The sequence below is a fragment of the Schistosoma haematobium genome, chromosome 7 (genome assembly GCF_000699445.3).
Source record: "Schistosoma haematobium chromosome 7, whole genome shotgun sequence".
Lineage (NCBI taxonomy): Eukaryota > Metazoa > Platyhelminthes > Trematoda > Strigeidida > Schistosomatidae > Schistosoma > Schistosoma haematobium.
The window spans coordinates 11,277,050-11,298,293 of record NC_067202.1 but is presented as its reverse complement, the minus strand read 5'-3'; the positions used below and the strand labels follow the sequence as shown (position 1 = coordinate 11,298,293).

The following is a 21,244-nucleotide window of genomic DNA, read 5'->3' as shown; positions in this document are numbered from 1 at the left end:
ACCTACTTATTTACTAATAAGTAGCAAGACGTCTTCAACTTTATTTGTTTAAAATATGAGGTTTGCGCTTATTTTCATGAGTTGGTTTGCTGATTAATTAGTAATATTTTATTGTAATTTATTGCTGTTCAAAACTTCACCAGTTCCTCTTGGTTTTTTAATGTGCTTACTCTGTAAACTATTTAGGGGAAATCGGTCACTTATAAGATCACGTAACTCGATAATGAGCGATACATAGTCAAATAATAAATAACTGACATTCATATTCTAATTATCCTTTAAACTGGTAGGAATAAGAAAGGAGCTTAAGAAGTATTGGATTTATATTGCTGGGGAATGTCAAACCTGTTTACAAACAGAATAGCCCCAAAGAATCTAACTACAGATAGTAACCGTTAGTTTACTAGTACGAAAATTCCTCAATTTTCTAGTGAAAATTCATAATTTCTAGGAGTGTGAAGTTCGTCCTTTGATGTAGTTTGTTGATTGTTTCCCAATATTGAGAATTAACCAAAATTATAAATATCAATTATTCAATGTTAACTCAGTGCCTCAATAATATCTTGTTCCATTGTTAGATCCGAATATCCTATAGATCAATTCTGTGTGCGTATACTACTGAAAAGTAATAAACTAGGCTGAAACTACTAATAACTAGTACTTTTCCAATAATTTTTAAGTTTCCTTAGTCATGAACCGACCAATGTTAGACCAACATTGATAATTTTGAAAGGCCGTTTCTTCCCAGTGTGAGACTCCTCAACAGTGCTCATGTGTGATCCCTGACGCGAGACACGAACACCGGATCTACCGTTTCGCGCACAAACACTTAACCTCTAAACCACTGAGCCGGAAACCAACGATATTGATGCCTAACTTTAATCCTCTATATTGAGCTATTTTCCATCGCCTTCAGTGAGTAACCGCATAAACGACACGTTACATTGAGGTGACTTTGACTAATAGTGTAAATAGTAATAACCGGAGAGTTTATGTCACTTACATATATAACATATTGAAAGTGTCTAATGTTTTCTTAGCTTTGAACAATTAACCTGTGACCTGTCAACTCAATTTTTTAAATAAGCGAGAGAAACTAGCTATTATTAGTGTATATTTTTTGGTTATAAACTTTACACGTACAAAGCAATCAGCAATTAACAAACACATACAAAAAGTGATAGGCTGTATAATTCATACTATTTCCTCATATATTTTCGCTGATTTCAAATTAAGCATATTCTTTCATATGAATACACATTCTTCCACTGAATAGCTGGATTTTTAGAGTAATTGTTAAGAGGGTGTTATGGAGATTTGTTTAGTTTGTAGGTGATTTAAATTGTAGATCAACATCAACTGAAATACAACTGGAAAGCAGAAAGAACTGGATAGCTGTTTCATAATCGTATGGAACTTCTCAACTGTCAGGGCTAAGGGAGCGAAGCCGTGTTAAAAGTGAAATTATCACTACTGATAGCATTAGATGACTGTTGCCCTACATCGCAAGTCAATCAAAGTTGAAGATGCAATTCACTGAATTCCAACTCAGTGTTCAGATAACTTCAAGTTCTGACTGCAAACTTAAAAGAAATACTATACTGGAACGAAACAGGTGTCCAGTACTCTCTGATTTTTAGTGGCACCCTGACTGAGATCAACTCGTAGTTAATGCCATCTACAAATTGAAAAGAAATTCCTCCGCTCAATTTGTCACTTCTTTATCCACAAATTTATTTAATCCCCATCTGTTAATCAAACTATTTACTTACGATCTTTAGTATTGTGGGTAAACAACTCTGGTTGCTTGTAGATTTTCAACTCATTCACTGGTTCGTCATTACAACTTCTCAGATTTTTTCTACCTTTAGTTAATAGTCAGTACTTGTGTAAGTAGTTTAAAACTAAAGGCAGCGAGAATATAATTTATGGACGACCTTTGAACGGATTCTAAGTGACCTTGAGAAGTTTAAGCCAGTCACAAAACAGTCGGTATAGAGAAAAATATGATATACGAAACCAAAAATTAGAGTGGATACACTTCTTTAACATAGTTTAAAAACTTATCAAGGTTAGAAAGAGGCTTTGAAGTTCTGAAATCGTAATGCATACGATACAGAAACTCATCGATGTGACTCCATAATAGTCGACCTCTGTGGCCATGATAAGGTCGCAGAAATCTTTTTAACCTCCACCACATTGCTTTTCTATTATTTGTGTGCACTCCTGTGGGGGGATCTACAAAACACCGCTTGTGAATGACACGATTCACATAAACAAGTCTATGTAAGCATATGTACGCTCTTCAGTCATATGTGTGTATGGTGGTTCCTGGCTACACATACTCTGGTATAATTCGTATTATGGTCGAGGCTTGTCGTTTGAAAGTGTCATTTTTGTGATTTTCGTATATTCTAAGGACCTGTAAGGCATATTTTTGGAAGTGCTACTTACCGGGTCTTCTTTAACACTTTGTCCTCTATTGAATTCCCATTTTTTGACAACCGTTTCGTCTACATCTACGATACTCCCGACTCCAAACGACTCATGTAAGCTTGTCATTTTTGTTGCACATATATCTCGGCAATACGCATACGTCGTGTGTGCTAATTATATCGACATAAGTAGTGTATAACGCTAGTCGGGAATAGAATGTCTGTCAACAAAAGTCAAGAAGATCGGGTAGGAAAGAACAGGAACAGAAAGCGGTTGGTATGGAAATGCAGGAACAGTGAAGTTTTAGATGAATGATTGATGTTTACAAAAGGAACAATCAATTTTGAGACAACTGATTGACATTTTGCAAATTAGGTATTTACTGTATGGTCCCCAGATTTTAATAAGATGTTCCGTAATTTTGCGTTCAAATACGTTCGATTGTTCCCACTTGTTTTCTCGTTCACTGCAGTACTACTGAATTGCCGAAGCTTCAGTAACATCTACAAGGGTTGCAGCCAGTGTTACTGGTGCTTTTATTATCCAGCTTGCAAAAATTATTATAGTTAGTCTTAGTCTCAATCGGGATCGAGCGAATAAAGTTCTCGTTCTAGCATACTTTTCCTTCAACATACATTACATCCGGATACAAAATCGTCACAATAGTCTGCACAAGCTCCAGTAGTCATTTTATTACCGCAATTACAAATAAAGGGACTTCTTAATAATCCCGTTTGTTGTGGCCGCTTAACTATAATTTCTTTCCTAAAATATGTTGTAAACCGATCGTACATGACCATTGGGTACTGAAATAAGAGATGTAATTCCGACTGGGCGTCAACATGATGACGTTCAGCACCTCGATTAGTAGTCACACGTATATGAATTGTGTGTGACAACTTACTTTGTAAAATGCAAAATTCGTAAAGCCCTCAGTTTAACGTCAAATTAGTCTCTACTATTTAGTCAGATAACTATTCTTATGCTTTTGACGCGTTTTCTAAGATGTACTCAACTATTTAAACGATCATTATTACCATTCTGGATAAAATTAGTCTTGCAATAAGGAATATAAACCAGAAACTACTGAATCTCAAGTATGTGTTGTTTATTCTACCTACTTATTAGTAGTTTGAAGAAAAACAATAAAGAAATCAAACGTAGATGCATATGGAATAAGCAGTTTCTTCGATGGTCGATGTAAAGAGGATATTTTAAGTGAAACAAATTAAAAGAGATTTCAATTAGGCTTTAATAGTTAAATAATTGTCGGCTGCAGCTTTATTCAGCCTACTTGAATCTACTAAACTTTCAATGTATAGATTCGTGAAGTACATACAATCTTAACTTGAGGTTTTCATATTACGCTCACACCACATCTTCCCAAGTACATTTCTGGTCTGAACGATCCCTGAGAATTAGGTTTATTATCTGCTATCAATATGTTACCATAGGTATGTGAACATGTTCAACTTGAAGGTAAGTTGAATGAAAGACTGACTTTAAAATTAAATCGTTGAAAGCCTGGAAAACTAAAGGGAGATGTCTTGTCTGGTAGATTTCAACCATGGCAGTATTGAGAAAACTATCATAAATCCCGGTGGCTATTGTCCACCCAACATCACAAATCGACTGCGGTTAGGAATGTAATCTCATTGTTCTCAACTTATCAGTCGAAAGATCGCCCCTTAGCCTGAATGTGTGGACGTGGGGGATTAGTAAGTCTGGCCCCCAAATGCACTGGTACGACAGAGTACGCCCCCCCTCTCGAAATGCTTTCACAAGACCACTACCAGGAAATCCCTACTCACTGACTTCTCACAGCAGGGGTGTTACTTGGGAAATTGAGAAGACGAAGAGCTAATGTCCGGCGATTTAACCGAGTTTGTGGACACGGAGGGTCCACCTAAAGGGATCGAAAACCCTGAGGATCAATGGTTGGCTCTAATATTAATGAGTTTTTTAAACTCTGAGCCTATAAGATTAAGTGCAACTCTGATAGTGTATTTTTCACGATCGATAGCTCCATGAAGAACACTCATTCGTAACACTGGAATAGTCAGTCAAGTTTTTTATGTATTTTGGATTCAAAACTCATATTTAAAACAAGTAGACCACAACAAATGCTATTCTTGAAATGAAAGTAAGACATTTACTAGTTGATAAACTGCTGTATGTGAATAGTAAGAGCTGTAGTAACAATTGATACATCAAGAAAGTAGCCAATAAACAAAACTGTATAACATTGGCATGAACCAATTTTTATTATTTACAAGCTGGTTCCACAGAAATAGTAAATTCCTGGGTTTTGTAATTTTGTTTTATTTGACTCTGAAAATAATTATTCAACAGGGAATGTACTCTCATGGACACGCACGGCGAAACGTAATTAGTAACTTTTGGGGCGTGTTGTCTGAGTTGATACTGATTCATATTCATTTTATACACAAACACGCACTCGAAGAGTGAGGCTAAACCGAGTCAACTAATTCATAGATACATACTTGTCCCTCAGGAACCTAAACCTATTCTCATACCTTGTAATGAAAGTTGTTTCTTGATCAATCATGTACACCTATTTAGCAGTTTCTGATTGGACTACTGTGACATGGTGACGCCATTGTACATCAGCGACTCTTTAGTGACAAAGACGATTGCATATTCTCAACCTAGAGAGGACAGGTTTAACAAGTACATAGCAAAAGTGCGCTAATCAACACATCTTTTCAGCCAGGGTAACATCATAATGGGAACCAGATGGTGATAATCCTTTCCTTTTACGCCATCACCAGCATCCATAATACTACTCAGATATACGGATTTTTCTATTTCTAACGGTTAACGATCAATGGTGAGTGCAGGATCCTTCATCTCGAAGCATTTTGCATTTCGGCGAAAAAAAAAGTTTTACTAGTTCCGTATAATTTATAGGCTAGGATGGGACTTAATAATTCGAGAGATGGAGAGGAGCCTTATGACGACAACAAAAAGCTAATGAAAATGGTGGAATTTTTCATTTGCAGCATACTATTACTATTCGAAGGGTGGAGACTTGGCTAAAATATATTTTAGACAAGTTCACGTTGGGGTAAGTTGATTGATACGTTTCTTAGTCAATCCGCGCTAGCAAGTGAGCTGAGAAGACTTTATAAAATTCCTGTTTAAATTTTATAAATACACCAAGAATTTTCTAAATTATAATTAATTTGCTGCTTACTTTGGAATATATATTTACGTTTCATTTTTCAAGTTGTTTCCTTATTTGAATTCGGTCGAGTGGAATGAGGTGTCCAAGGATACTAGGTTGTAATAGATGACATTATAGTATGTATATCGAATGGAACAAGTACAGTTTAAAAGAACAAAAAATAAATATCCAGACAAATTTATTTCTTTTAATAAACAAAAAACATACAACGTCTTAATGGGATTGGAAAGGGATGGGAATATTAGACAAAATGAACACAGTTTTTTTTTTAACGTACACACACATTATTACAGAGCTCTTCACATTACTATTCAATAATAAAATAATAAAGACTAATTATAAACAAAACAGAAAATGAAAAACAGTAATTACTATTAAATTAATGGGTTTCACAATTGTATGCAAATCACTTTTTTACATTTAACGATTGTGTACTACTGACAGTTTGTTGTTGTTTAGCAATAACTTGTGCTCGAAGAACTCTATGACCAGCTAAAAATGTTGGCACACCTAATATACTCAAGTATTTTAGAGTTGTGAACATATCTAAACGGCACCAGTAGACGAAGTAGAGATAACAAATGGCTGTAAAAGGTAGAAAGAAATATACATGATATTAGTTACATGTATGTGTTTATATTGAAAGCAATTAATATAAAGTTGATTGAACATTTTACTTTCTGCATCGTATTCAATATAATTTGGTTGATATTCGTCTTATTAAGTGAAATCTATACATAGAAGTAACTACTGCTAATTTACAAACTTAGATTTTAATGTAGAATTGATAAGTGTCAGCTAGTCATAATTAACGTAAGGCCAGGCACAAATGTGTATTGACCTAAGTCGCTTTACTACATGAACATCATGAAATCAAATCAACAAGATCAGTTGCAAAAGAAATCGAAGAGACAGAGTGTAAAGGTACGCATGAAGGAATACTGGAATTGAAGATTTAGAGGATGAGAATGAGTGAATGCATCTGAATTACTATGATCGATTCCAAGTCAGGTAAGGGAGTCTACTTTGATTCATTGAATATTAACATCAAACAAATAGGTTAACCCTGTATAATTTTTAGGAAGAATTAAGAAATTAAGAGAAGAAACTTGGGATCAGTTCATGTTATCACTTCTCTTCTCAAGTGGATTCTTCAATAACATTTCAACAGTCTAGAATATGTTGATATATAAATGAAAATGATGATTGGCTACACCAATTATTGCTGAGTAAAAAATACTGCTAACTCAGAGATAATCTATTCTGGCAGGGAACAAGCGAACTCTCAGTTGAAGTGGAGATTAGGAAAAAACGCTGGAGGTGGACAGGATACGCTTAAAATGAATCGAAAGGCACGCACTAACTTGAAATCCTCAAGTTAAATCAGAATAAAGCAGATCGAACAACATATGGAGTAAGAAACTGGAAGACACCAAGACCACGGAATAGCACTGGAAAGTAGAGCCCAGGAAAAATTTGCTTGGAGATCCCTAGTCGGAAGCCTCAAGACGGGTAACAGGCTTAAGAAAAAAAATTACGTTTTAATACAGTACTGACAAAGAAGATCCTGTAGGTTCACTAACTGTCCAGAATAAATTGATGATAGTAATAAATAATACTAAAAGTAACTTACATATTAGACCGGCGTGGAAAATAATATTGGAGATAGAAAGTTTAAAGTTGGAGATATTGAAGCCAATAACTGACCACTGAAAAGGAGAGGAATTAAAAAAGCAAGAGAAAACTGGTTAGTCAAAACTTTAACAAACAAATAGATACGAATCAATTTTTATTTAGACCGCAATATCTGCTACGTGTATATTACAGATTTCACAAATATTTATGGAATTAGGCGTGGAATTAATCTCTAGAAAGCTCAACTTATGTTCTTTTCATCACATCTGAACCTATCACTCATGTACTAGGAGCAACATACTTATTGAAACCAGCTCAAAATCAAGAGTAAATTAAGGGTGAGTAAAAGAGCCTGAAACTTACACTGTTGTGAATGAAGTAGATCGGCATTTAAATACTACATATGTGACTCAAAGATTGCACAAACTGTCCATACCACTCACTGCAAGATGTGTGACTTATACGCATAGACATAAGTAGTATGTATCAGTCACTGGAGGTAGGATTCTTACTGACAGAAGAGGGAAGTGAAAAACAAAAGCAGTCAGAGTAGCAATAGAAATGAATATATTCCCATTAAAATAGACAGATGAACATAGATTTTTTTCAACGAATTATCATCAGGTTCTACAGTTCTAAGCCTAAATTAAATATCAGGAGATGATGAATCTAATTTAAAGCAAATGAATGCTTTAAAAATGCAACCTATGTATTTTGGATGATTTGTAAAGTAAATTTGTTAGGTAGAGTTTGTACATACAATTGGTCAATCGATTAAGATTACAAAGTTGGAAATAAATATAGATGATTAAAAGCGAATGAATTTGCAAAAACTTACGGCTATAATTAATCCAAGTAATGGAAGTAGACAAAGAATTGTAAATGTAAGAGCCAAGAAAGGAGGTGCACGTTTTTCCGGAGCGCGAAACACATGATCAATTTCTGGCTTGGCGGTTGTCGGCCCAGAGCCAATGATTGCATTTGGGGTAAATGCACGTCTGGAACCAGCTGGAGAAGATGATTCTTGACGCGAAATATCAGTAGCCTGAGCGATACGAAGCTTAGTTTTATCACCGGCTTCACCAACGAATCGAAGGTCTAAGTCAAACTGGATACACAAACAGAATTATGAGTACTTTTGTAGATAGTTGTAGTTCATATTGAAAAGATACTATATTGTGAGAAAGATGAAACATACATACATACAAACAAATACGCACACTTACCATGTGCCAAAGGATTGGAGCTTTGATTGATGAATCACCAACAATTAGGTCGACTTTATATATCCCTGAAAGGTAGTCGAATTCGGCTGCAGACGAGTCTGGATCCTACATGATAAAAAGTAGTAAGAAGTGACGTAAAGAAAGTATAAAGGCGATTTCGTTTTGTGGATTGTTTTATCAAGTTAACTAAAATCGACAGGTTTTTCTTATGAAAGCAAGTACTTTTGAATTAGCTGAACTATAGAGATAAGACACAGATGACAATAGAACAAATAAAAGCATCAAAAAACTTACGAGGAGTAATTTGTAACTTTTCTTTTCGGATTTTTTATCTGTAATTGTTTCAGTACAAGTGTAAGTGATAGCTTGTTGAGTTTTCTGATGAGTTAACTGAATGAACACTTGATGTGCTGTCAATGAGATTTGTTTACTGTCTACAATATTTAAATCTATTGATATTTGTTGACCAATTTCTAAAGTGATAGCTCCGGAAGCGGTTGAAGCTTTATACGTCTTTTCAGGTGTTAAACTGAAAGGAAGAGAAAAAGAGTAGATATCAAAACTATTTAAAAAGATAACTCAACAATACAATAATGTTAGCTTATAAATATATGGAAGAAAATAAAGGATACCTTTTTTGTATGACACAAGAATACCATTTAGTTGAATTGGTTTGGCTAATGTTGCTGTTATATAGGCTTTTAAACCAGCTATGAATATATATATATATATATATATATATATATATATATATATATATATATATATATATATATATATATATATATATATTTATAACCATCAAATGGCTGAAACAAAATAATATGCGATCTTGTGTCATGCTTGTGATTTTGCAACTTGCGTCATTTGTAGAATAGGCGAGGCGTCTGCTGTCAGCCAAAGTGTGATTATACTGCACAGCAGTTTGATCTGTATAACTTTATGGTTGTGAAACAGTTTCTGGAAATAGAAGGCATCATCAGACTGCAGATTTTGATTACAGGTGTATTCGGAAATTCCCTTGGATAGGTTGGAATCACCTAGTAATTGGTGCTGAGGATAGAAGTGCGATACTAGGAAAAGTCAGTCCTAAACATCGTACAGTCCGGAGGAAATGTGCGCGGAATTTTCGTGAACAATAATAGCTAGAGACGTTGGATGACACTGGTTAGATTTGGTCGAAATGGTGTTGATAGATCCACTCGTTATCTTACTCAACCTAAATCCCTTCATATATATATATATATATATATATATATATATATATACTATTTCACACTTTTTGAATGGTATTCTTAAGATCTTTCTCATTGTCATTATTAATTTTATCTCGTTCCGAAAGTTTGGTATGGAAGGGCCGGTAGAGATTTGTGCCAAGCTATACATTGATTATGACTGGTAGTATAAGAACAAAGAGGTAGTAACGCGCATAGCTTCAAATTTATATTCAAGACTACTGTAGTTAGAACAAACGAATATAATTAGCCCATAGAATAGAAAAGTTAGATTGGAAGTTAAGTACATAAATTTATATTTGATTGCTGGGTTATATAAAAAAGTAAGGACACAATAGGGTAGCAAGTGCATAGATGTAAAGTAAATAATCATGCAAGATTCAGAAAAAGACTAAGTAAGAATCAATTGTAAGCAGTCTAAGCTAAGGATTATCCACCATTAGCCACTTCTTAACGCATTGAGGTATGCAACTAATGATAGTTAATACTAACAGGATAAACAATACCTGATGTCAGCAACATGGTGTTCACGTGCAGAATCCATGATAGTTATGGTAGTTTGAGCAACTTTTGCTTCTGTAATTATACGTAAGGGAATCTTTAGGTATAGGAAAGAAGATATATATAACAGGTATTATAATAGCTGTTAGTTAGTTGATAACAAGTAAAATAATTTGTGGTCAGTAAACGTATTGATTGAGTATTTATGGCGATTTATGGAGTGGTTGCTTAGTGGTTAAGGTTTTCAGTCACTAAGTCACAGGTTTGAATCCCGCTCCATCTACTTCGGTTTGGACAACTAGGTATTAACATTAGTCTTCACATTTAGAGTGTGATTCATATCCAAATATGAGGTGAATGAGTTAATTATACATGATGATTAATGAATTCTGTCGATAATCTCTACAGTTTATATATTGGAAAATAACTTACATAAAAACTATATTGGTTTTATAACTGAACTCTATCAACCAATGACATTAAATTAATGTTAAACAAAAGTGAATAATTACTGGGTTTTTTTAATGAAATTTGTTATTTTTCATCTTTGATTATGTATTTGTTGTCACATAAATAAAAGTTACAGTCGCAAACAATCTTCTTGACGAACTAATTTGTATTTAAATTACAACCATTAATCCCCTAGTACACTGACATGATCAGTCAGTTAATTCTATCATTAGTTCTGAATACAACAATTAGATTCAGTGCATTTATAGTTTAATTGTTCCGTAAGGGGAATTTTATTAGTCAGATTTTTCACGTATACCATGTTTGATATATATATATATATATATATATATATATATATATATATATATATATATATATATATATATATATATATATATATATATATATATAAGCTGATAACCAGATTATTCACGAGTTTTAGTGTAGAATATAGCGTTAAACATCAAAATCCATTGTTAAACAAACGGACAACACAATACCTGGACATTAGTTATTCCAAGGAGTTTTTGACGACCATTTGTCTTTTTACTACCTGGTGTAGCAGTTACATCTAATTCATAATATCCTGGGGTAGTTTTTTTATCCAAATCCAAAGTAAGCTGGAAAGCATTGCTGAGTAAAACAAAAATATTATAACAGTGTATCAGTGAAAAACAATACGACCAAAATCCGTGGAATTGCGACTGATATAGTAGCTTTAGTACATAAAGTTTGTCGACTGAGTCCGTCATAACATTTTAAAGAAACACTTAAAATATCGATAGGAGATCGGGATAGCACTCTACCTACTTCGATTTAGACAGTTGCCGTATGGTACCATAAGCCTTCACACAACCAAAGTGAGACTAAAAGTCTCAGTAAACAGACGAGTTGTCACGTTAGTACTTCAGGAACTGATGTGTTAAAGTTCGGAAACTTGATTCATATGTACTACAGATGATTTTCAAAAAAAATTGGTGACTTGAAAAAAAACGAAGGCTAACTGAAGAACCAATGGTTATGATGAAACACTGGGTGTCCTGTTTCAACTTACATTAGGACACCAAAAATATGCATAGCAGGTCCATCAGTGATAATATACTAACATCATTTCTCAATAAATTTTACAGAGACTAACTGTTCTTGAATTTTTGAAATCAATTGGATTTTATATTATTGTTAAACACTTCTACTGACTATCAATTAACTTTGTATTTTTTTGTTTGAATTGTTAGTACAATAGGAGTGTGTAACTGACAAACGACTGTTAAACATTGACTAATATGATGTTCTTAATGTATATTCGAATCGTCTATCCTGGTACTATTGTTTTAATATTTAGAGTGATTTGATTGATATTACATTTTCCCTATTCTCATTATTTTTTTTATCTTTCATTTTATATAGTTTAACTTTTAATGTTCAGATAAAAAAGTTTTAGAAGTTAATGCGTAAACTGTATTACCCCCGAATTTCCTAGTACGGTCGAGGGTGGGGAGAGTCCGCTCTCCCTCTCGAAATGCTCATATACCAAAACGGACTGTTTTCCGAAAAAAATAATTCTTGAAAAACGCTGCATCATCATAACGACTGATTGGTTAATTAATTAATTTAATAAATTTACTTTTTATCATCTTGTTTGAAAGCGCCCAGATCAGATGAACTGCTTAAAATACGATCACCAGTAGGTCGCTTGATTGCATAAACACCATGGGCTTTGAGATTGAATTCACTAGGTTTAAAATAGATATCAGTCCAAATATGCTTTAAACGTAGATCTAAAATAGGATGGGTTTGATCGATTGATAGGGTTGGAGGAATGGAAAGACCCAAATCTTCATTGCTCTTAACTGATGATTCAATTACAACAGGCAACTAATAAAAAGTTGTGTAAGAAGATGAAAAGATTATTAATTTAATATTGTAATATATGTATGAAAGGTTTGTATTAATCTGGATTATTTAAAGTTTAGTAAAGAACTTACTATGGTTCTGTTTGTGCTTCCTTATTAGCCATCAATAACATAGTGGTACTATTTGGTACATCTCATACGTCCGCGAAACGGGAGAGGAAATTAATGAGGTGCGAAGCAGATGATCATTTAGCAGCATGTATGACATTCAGTTCTGAACTATTTATTTAATACCGCCTAAAGTGTATGGTCAAACATTCACGAGTTTTTGTATTTGATTCCAAACCAATGGTGCACATGGGCTCCAGAATCCTGAAGGAACAAATGGTGTATGAACCAATTATTCGTCACCGACTACCATGGGACTGCATCTAGCGTTACTCCACTGCTTTGTGGATTATACCTCAGAGTCAAAGTTTTGAAGAGTGGGCCCCTAAGGAAACCACCTGCTTCAGTTTGGGTACCGGGGGGGTATCTCGGACCTTACACAAATGGAATGGATTGTGGTGCACATATATGTGGTGCCTACTTGTACCAATGTTTATGTGTTTAAATAAATAACAATTTTCTATTTAGGAGTATTTCACAGTTAAGAAACCTTTTCCACTCATAATTTTAAACTAGATTAATTCATCCCTGTTTTTATGACTCCAGTTGCACACTAAATTTCCTTTACATAATTTTTTGCATGAATATTTGCATTTTTCACTAACTTTTCACCACTTATAATTTTCTTATTACTGTTCATATTGTGAAACCTTTGGCTTTTTGGATTAATTTGTGTAAGGTTAACACGCTTATGGCAATAACTGAAGACTTCCTGTATTTTGAAGGTTTATTAGAGAATTTAATTAATTTCTAAGCCTGAGTAACCGACTTCCTGGCCATAACTTATTGTATTAATATTCCTTCCTAGGCATGAACAAATAATTTTTATGCTTGAAATGTCAGTGTAATGATGTGACACATATATTAAGTACGGGCTTTATGTATTCAGCTTAGACCCATAATGTTTATGACTAGTGATACTACTAGGTTGTTTAAACTGAAGGCATTTTAGACCTACATAATACGTGTCCCAACCACTTTAGTTAATTAAGAATCATACTACTATTAGGTGATTTACTATCTTTGCCTAGTACCTTAGTGTAGATGTATGAACCCACCTGACGCGCAGTACTATATTTCCACATGTAGAAAACCAAATGCTATAATCGCTAAGCTAATGCTACGTTTAATATCAAGACTGTAATTTTGAAAATGAACTTGACAAGGAGTATTTTGATAAACTCCGTGTTTTATGGCCTTCGTTGGTGTAGTGAAGCAGTCATGAAGTATATGTATATACAATCTAAATTCGGCGGTGGGGGTTAGTTTTTAATAAACTTAACATTTAACAATGGGGCAGCAGGTTCAAATTCTGCTTTGAGTACTTCAGTCTGGGGATACACAGTTAATATTACAAGCCCAAATCCGATTAAACTACTTTGTATTCCGTTCTGTATTTGAATTAGATTTATTACGTAGTAAATGCATAGTAACTAGTGTAGCTTACCAGTAATGGACTATCAGTTAGTGATTTGAAAGCAGCAACCAAGTAAGCAGAAGCACGTATATTGGTGGTCTGACGACGTGTGTAGAGATGGTTGAACAATTTGACCAGTTTGTTCTACAAAGACGAAAGCATGTGCGAATATATAGTTTAAAGAATTATTTTGAGTAACAGATACACTCAATGTGTATTGTTGAATCGGTTTTTAAACATTTCTTAAGATGGAATGATAGACCATAGAATCATTTCTATTGAGACATTGAAGAACCAACGTTGGTGCTAACATTCATAGCTATCACAGCCGAATAAGTATGAGTCGCTCCGTAGAAAAATCTTTTCCAAAATGGTATGCAACCACCAACTGTTAGTGCTTTGAATTCCATTCGCCTTTTTAGACACGTTTTACAGCTATTTATAAAATGGCATTATATGTTTGAAATAATCTCAGTGATTGCAGTTGAAATTATTTCAACATTTCGCCTGGTAACATAATCAAAGATGATATTGATCTAAATGATTTTCTTGGAAATGTTGGATAAGTTTTCCAGGTGAAACGTCGAAATTATTTAGATTTTAAACATAGATTATTTCAAATGTAATTTGTTACATATCATGTCCTTGACACACTGGGCGCCCAACGTTTTTTCCATTAAAATATTCGTCTAGATCTTGACAAATGTTCAGATAAATAAATTGGAAATGGATTTTTTTACATATATCTTATTAGAATTGTACGGTAATTAAAAGTAAGCATAATATTGAGTGAACTGTCCCGGTTGGTCTATTAGCGATAAGCAGAACTAAATATTCTTAGTTGTTATTATTGATGTCAAAAGTTAACGGAATATAAAAATGAAGAGAATTCAGGGAAATCTTTTAGACTAAATCATTTGCCAAACAACTGTGAATACGAATGTACAGCTGAAGTAAATAATTTTGTCGTAAAGATATTTTTCTTCGCTGAATTCTCCTTACTTTTAATCAATGAAACAGAATATGGTCAAATACAATGATATCGTTGACGATGTTAATCGCGAAAACGAATAAATGGTACTTAAAATGTGAAAATTACCTCAACACTGTTTGGAACCTCTCCGTATGCAGTAAGGAAGTCAATAATACTTTTTGCAACGAATGACGTTGTATATAAGCCTTTTTCATACTAAAAAAGAATGTTGTTAAAACAAACACAAGCTCATGGGAATAGCATGAATAAAAATTCTTTATTCAATGAAATACTGGGTTTTATAATAATCAAACAAAGTAGACTTATCTACGTGAAAACAGAAATTCATTACGACAGAAGCATAAAAAGAAACGTCCAAAGCAATGTCGAATAAAACATACAAGCTGTGGAACTTCATCCATTCAATCAACAACATATCAACAGATGATAGTTAGCAAAAACGGAAGTAACCCAAGATCTGATCGATGGTCATATCGTTCCAAGTTCAAATCGCTACAGTGAGGGGGAAGCACCAAGAGGCAATGTATGAGAATAATGACAGGAAACTGTAGTAAAGAGCTAAGTATCTCCAGGACTATATAACAAACTGTTTTCTTGGTAGTTCTAGTATCGGTAGATAATACTATGTAAGCAGTTCATGTGACCCTTTTACATCCAATAATGTGAACATTATCCGCTATTACTTAGATTTAACAGGATACAGTCGTAACTTAAGATGGTGAGGTTACGGGAAAGTTGTAAAAGTCACACAGAAATCAGGTTGAAACTCAATGGTTAAGTAACTGCTTTGAAAAATAAAAACTAGTAATTCAGTTCTACACATTATACGGAAATTTTTAACTTGACTTGTAAAATCCGAAGGCTGGAATTCTATGCATTGAAAAGACGGTAGCTCAAAAAATCATGGTAACTAGATTCGGCATATATCTGAACTCATGTAAATGACTAGTAATACAGAGGGAATTGAAGTTTCAGGAGCTTCGATTTAGTGGTTAAAGGTTCTAACTCAATTTCTTCACGTTGTTTTGGAATTCTATTAGTTATGACAAACGTAGTCTGGAACAAATGTGCATCAACTGAAGTTGCTGCACCTCATCAGTACAGCAAGAAACTAGTAAAATGAATACCAAAGTAGTAACTATAATATAATTAACAGTAGAATCAGCTATACATACACAATACTATCGGAGAACTAATCTATCAGATAAAAGATACAAGACAAGTTTAAAACGTAGGATTTAAGGTGAAACAAAGAGTGGATACATTTAGGCCATTACTACCGATTTTGACTAATGTTACCTAACGTCTTCAACGATCAGTCACCATAAAATGAAAAGCATCAACTTAGAACAATACATAGTTGTGGTAGACCTAAGGTCTTGTGATACGCACATGAACTTCGTGGATCACTTAGCTACAGCATTACAGTTGTTACATCCGAAAGAATAAATGAATAGTAACTACTAGGAATTGTTTATGAACTATTATTGCATATTCTTGGAGATACTTATTAAGTAACTGGATTATACGTAATATTTACATTCCTTTTATCATAAGCTTGCATTTGATCTATTGGCTACAGTCTCCTATAGTCGTGTCCACTTTTGGTTTGATCTCCTATAGTTGTTAGTTTTCATTTTATGGTGTGATTTGGTCTGGTTTGCTTGTATATAAACCACGTATGTTTGAAATATATTATTCAAACGACGAAGGCTGATGTTCATGTTCTGCACTGAACGGTCTGGGCTAGGCGAGAAGATACCATACAGAGGACCAATAAGGACTCAGAGTTGGTTCAAAGTTGTTAGCGCTGTTTTGACGCACTACTGGTTTAATACAGGGATCAGGTCACAGAAGTCGATATTCTGATTGGCAACATAGGACATAACAAGAATGAACATTGAAAAAAAGGTAACTTACAAACAGCCGATTATCACTTATTTCATTTGCTTGTTCCAAAACATTATCTATACTAGATACGTGGCCACTTATATTTGACTTCGTCAGTCCAATTTGTGACAAGATTTGTAAAACGAAACTTAACCTAAAAATTGGAACCAATTTTAGTAGAAAAAGTACAAGATACACATAATATAAGAAGTACTGGAAGCTGCTAACTAGATAGGTCTTCAACGCCGAAATAAGTTTTTCTTTATATACACCAAAGAGGTGACAGGAAATTGAGATAAAATTAGCAATTCAACATCAACTTAGGAACCTTATGTGAAAAAAATTCAGACACTGCAAGTGAGTTTCAAGTTAACAAGTAATCGGTGATTTACAGAACGACTACGATGCTTATTATCATTCGCTTTTTGTCCTCTCAGTTTCATAAACGATACTGCCACAAGAAGGCGGTGAGTAGGACTTCCCTGGTAGTGGCCATATATGCGTGACCATATGAGAGCATTTCGAGAGGAATAGTGAACTCTGCATTTGGGGTTAATGCTTAGTGACAAAACGGATGGAAAACAGATTACAATTTAATTTTGCCCGTAAATATACACTCGTAACTGGTTGAATATATATTGAATATCTAAGACAGCAGATGAGTACGAATTCTCGACACATTAACTTCGAATAGCAGAGTTACACTAACTGTCTTATAGTATGTTCAAGTCAAGAATATGGAAGAGGTTATGGTATTTAATCACAAAATAATTATATTAAATGTTTTAAATTAATGAAAAAACCACTTACGTCATTGGGCTGGTATCTTTGTCTTTAATTTTGTTAATTACTGACAAAACATGGCTAGCATCAACTAATATGGAAAAAGATATGAGGACTGAATGAGTACTAACTTTTAATATTCAGATTTTTCATAGATGAAACAAGGTAAAACAGATTTTCAATTGATATATCTTCAGTCAACAACTGTTTGGACAACTTCTCGACCTCTGAAATTGATACCTAAGGGAAAGATTTACGTGTAAAATAATGTGGACAGAGGAAAAGTAAATGAAGGAGTAAAATTCATACATACAAATGTGTATGGTAGGTTTGTCTCCGAATACTAATCGTGAGTTTTCACTACCTACCTAACCCGAAAACATTACGATACAGCTTACATGGGTCCATTATGATAAATGAACAGGCGAGACCAGGAAGATTGCCAATAACTCGATACGTGATGTTAGTAGGCTGCTAAACTGAACACTTCGACTTACACATTGTTGATCCTAAGTTTTAGACATGTATGACAGCACTTGCCGAAAACCAGACTAAAGGTGATTAGGAACACATAAAAATGTTGACGATCTAATGGGTGGGTTTTTCGGTTGGAGTCTTCTATAACAAAGTTGTGGGAATGAATAAATTAGTCAAACCTAACATGAGACTCAACATAGGGTTACGACTGAGATTACTATAGAAACGAAATCATATGCACTGATTTTGAGTATTTGTAAACGCAGTTTTTGACGTTGAACATACGACGAGAGTAAAGTCTTATGTATGAATGCTGTTAGACCAATAAGATTTATGTAAATGACAGTAATAACTAGGCAGAATGATATAACTCGGTTTTCAGAAAGTGCGTACATTGTCTTGAGATTCGTGTATCTTGAATAAGTACCTAATTTGACGGGAATCGATTTTCGAAAGCTCGGTCGAGTAGTAGTCAGTCAGTTATGCGCAATGTATAACAAGATACACTTAAGCAACAATTAAGTTTTCGACGTCACATCAGGCTAATGAGATTTGTGAGTCGAAGCAACAAAACCCAGTCTCCCAAGTTTGGGAAAATCCCTAAAGTCAGGTGACATTCACCAAGGTTCAGGATGAATTCGGGGTTTTTGGTACCATTTCTCCAAAATTCACTATAGCGGCTTCTCGAAATTGGGAGGCTGGGAAGCGTAATTTTTGGATTCACTGAGGACAACAAAATGAAGTAAGAACAGAGGTATCCAGGCAAAAGATTTGCACATTTGAGACTAGCTATGAAATAGAAAACATATGCATCATTCAGCTCGCGGTAAGTTCAAAGAAATATTTTACAGGCAAGAAGTTGTTGTTGATAGTTTAAAAAATACAGTACGAACATCTGAAAGAAAGGCCACCTATAACACTACTCGTCACTTTATTTACAAAGAAATGTTTGTAAGGCATTCATAAATATGAATAAAATGGTCTAACAAGACCACAATGATCAGTGAATCAAATTTAAAATTCTCACCTTACACTTTGAAGAGCCAATGAGTTTGTGACCCGCACTCACATAAAGTGCTTCTTCTGGGTTGGTAATAGGTTTGTTCAGTGAGGAACAAGCACCATCTGGGTTAGGAACCCGTTCACCAAGGGAATGAAGACCAAGTATGGCATGATAAACTTTGGAAGCATCAGATGGAGACTCATTTATTTGTCTTTCGAAAACCGAACGGAAATGGTTCTTGTCGCGAACGGATATGGAGCCGATGAATAAAGTATTACTTTGATCCGCCTGAGTACGTTTAACTGCTAATATGTGGGCAATCAACAATACAACCGTAACGAAAAACACATCTCCAGTCCACCTCATAACAAACACGAGTAGGTAGAGCGGCTGGACAACTGACGTCTGCAAAGTGGTGCGAATAAACAACTATTGAGGTGTATATCATTCTATATCTAAATGGTTAAAAATTAATAAACAACCAATTAATTGCGAACTTCTGCTTCTATTTGAGAGATTATATTATATTTCCGTCATCTAAGTATGTTGAGTGACTGATTCACAGCGAACTTTATGTTATAACTAACTTGTTGGTAGTAGTTATTAATTGGAAAACCTGTAAAGTTTATTTTAGTACGGCTATGAAGCTGATCAGGCACTTGTGTGAGTACTGTTATTCCACAGACAACTTGAAATATTTAGTGATAATGCTCTTGGGGTCAAATAAGCTTTAAACTGTATTCGGTGATTAATCAGAAACTTCGTGTGAAAATTCTAAAGAAGTGCATTTTAGGCATTTCGATCTGCTTTCCATCAGGTTTTTAAATTATTTTCACGTGTTTTAAAACTTTATTCGTGTTTTGTAATCACTGGTGGTTTTTGTTCTGCACCATTTACAATAAAGACAGATGACTAACTTCCAGCTTTTCAAATGGAATTAAAGATGTCACAAGTATTTGGAGCGTGGAAACTACTTTACCAATAACACCTTTGTAATCGGAGTATTCCAACCAAGTCAAATCAGAAGTCAGAAATGAAGAGGTTCGAAGATATATTCGAAAGGTTAACTATATATATCGAGAAGCGTTTAATCTAAGCTAGTTAACGGCTGTAGAAGATGCGTAGCAAAGTGTATCCGCTCGTGATCTAGTGAGGATGCGTGACCGCGAGTATCCACCTAGATGTATCCAGTAAAACCAATGACGTCAGAGTAAGGTGTCGAAGACTTAGACAACAACTTATTTTGAAGATTTGTTTGCCGCTTCAGTACCTTGAGTTTCAAAGTTATGGGGACGTTCTTTCTGTTAAAGTCAGGACTGAACGATATAAACATTTTGGAAACGAATAGTTCATTAGAAGCGAGCACTGAATTGACTCTTTGACATTTGATCTGTAAAAATGTGAAAGTCTGTCATTTCCTGAGACAAACCACTTAAAAACGTTCTACAGTTCAGCCTACCTTATGCTGAGTGGATTCTCTAGGTTTAAGTGCGCACCCCAGTTTTAATCTCATGTGGAATAATGACCAGTGTCAATCTTACATTTTATATAAAAGACTCTAAATGTAATTACAAGACAAAGTTTGTTGAGCTTGTCACTACTAAAGGAACGAAAGCGCAGATCCCGTTGTCTAATATTCAATTGCGTTATTTGGTGTGATGCTTTGACTGAGTGATGAACCTGCATTTACAGCTGAGAAATACATCAACCACCAAGGTCTGTCTTCATTGACGTAAAATTCTGTGTTTACAGATTCGTATTCTCACACAACCATAATTATGTGAAAGCGTGTTTGCAATAATGCCAGAAGGGATTCCGTATTGACGATTAGTTTCTAATTGGTCTCACTGAAGTTCCTCTGGATCAGCGCATAAACATTCACAACCACTTAGTAAAGTGTGTTAGAGCGACACAATGTGGATTATGAGCTCTATTGATTATTCAGTTATTCTACCTAGTGTCTGC

The 21,244-nt window shown here is 34.4% G+C and overlaps 1 protein-coding gene across 2 annotated transcripts; it reads right to left on the bottom strand.

Moving 5' to 3' along the window:
• Positions 1-5,591: 5,591 nt before the first annotated feature.
• RPN2_2 (proteasome regulatory particle base subunit) lies at positions 5,592-19,685 on the bottom strand (the record flags this gene model as incomplete). Of its 2 annotated transcripts, XM_035731292.2 has the most annotated exons (14): positions 5,592-6,229; positions 7,278-7,353; positions 8,118-8,387; positions 8,506-8,610; positions 8,800-9,034; positions 10,247-10,338; positions 11,195-11,327; positions 12,319-12,569; positions 14,163-14,276; positions 15,232-15,321; positions 17,047-17,170; positions 17,827-17,890; positions 17,931-18,039; positions 19,304-19,645. In XM_035731292.2, the coding sequence occupies 14 exons, from the start codon at positions 19,643-19,645 to the stop codon at positions 6,051-6,053; spliced, it is 2,184 nt and encodes a 727-aa protein (XP_035588148.1). In that variant the 3' UTR covers positions 5,592-6,050. The 2 variants fall into 2 exon arrangements, with proteins under 2 accessions (XP_035588148.1, XP_051064426.1); XM_051217993.1 differs by having other exon boundaries at positions 15,232-17,890; positions 19,304-19,685.
• Positions 19,686-21,244: the final 1,559 nt, after the last annotated feature.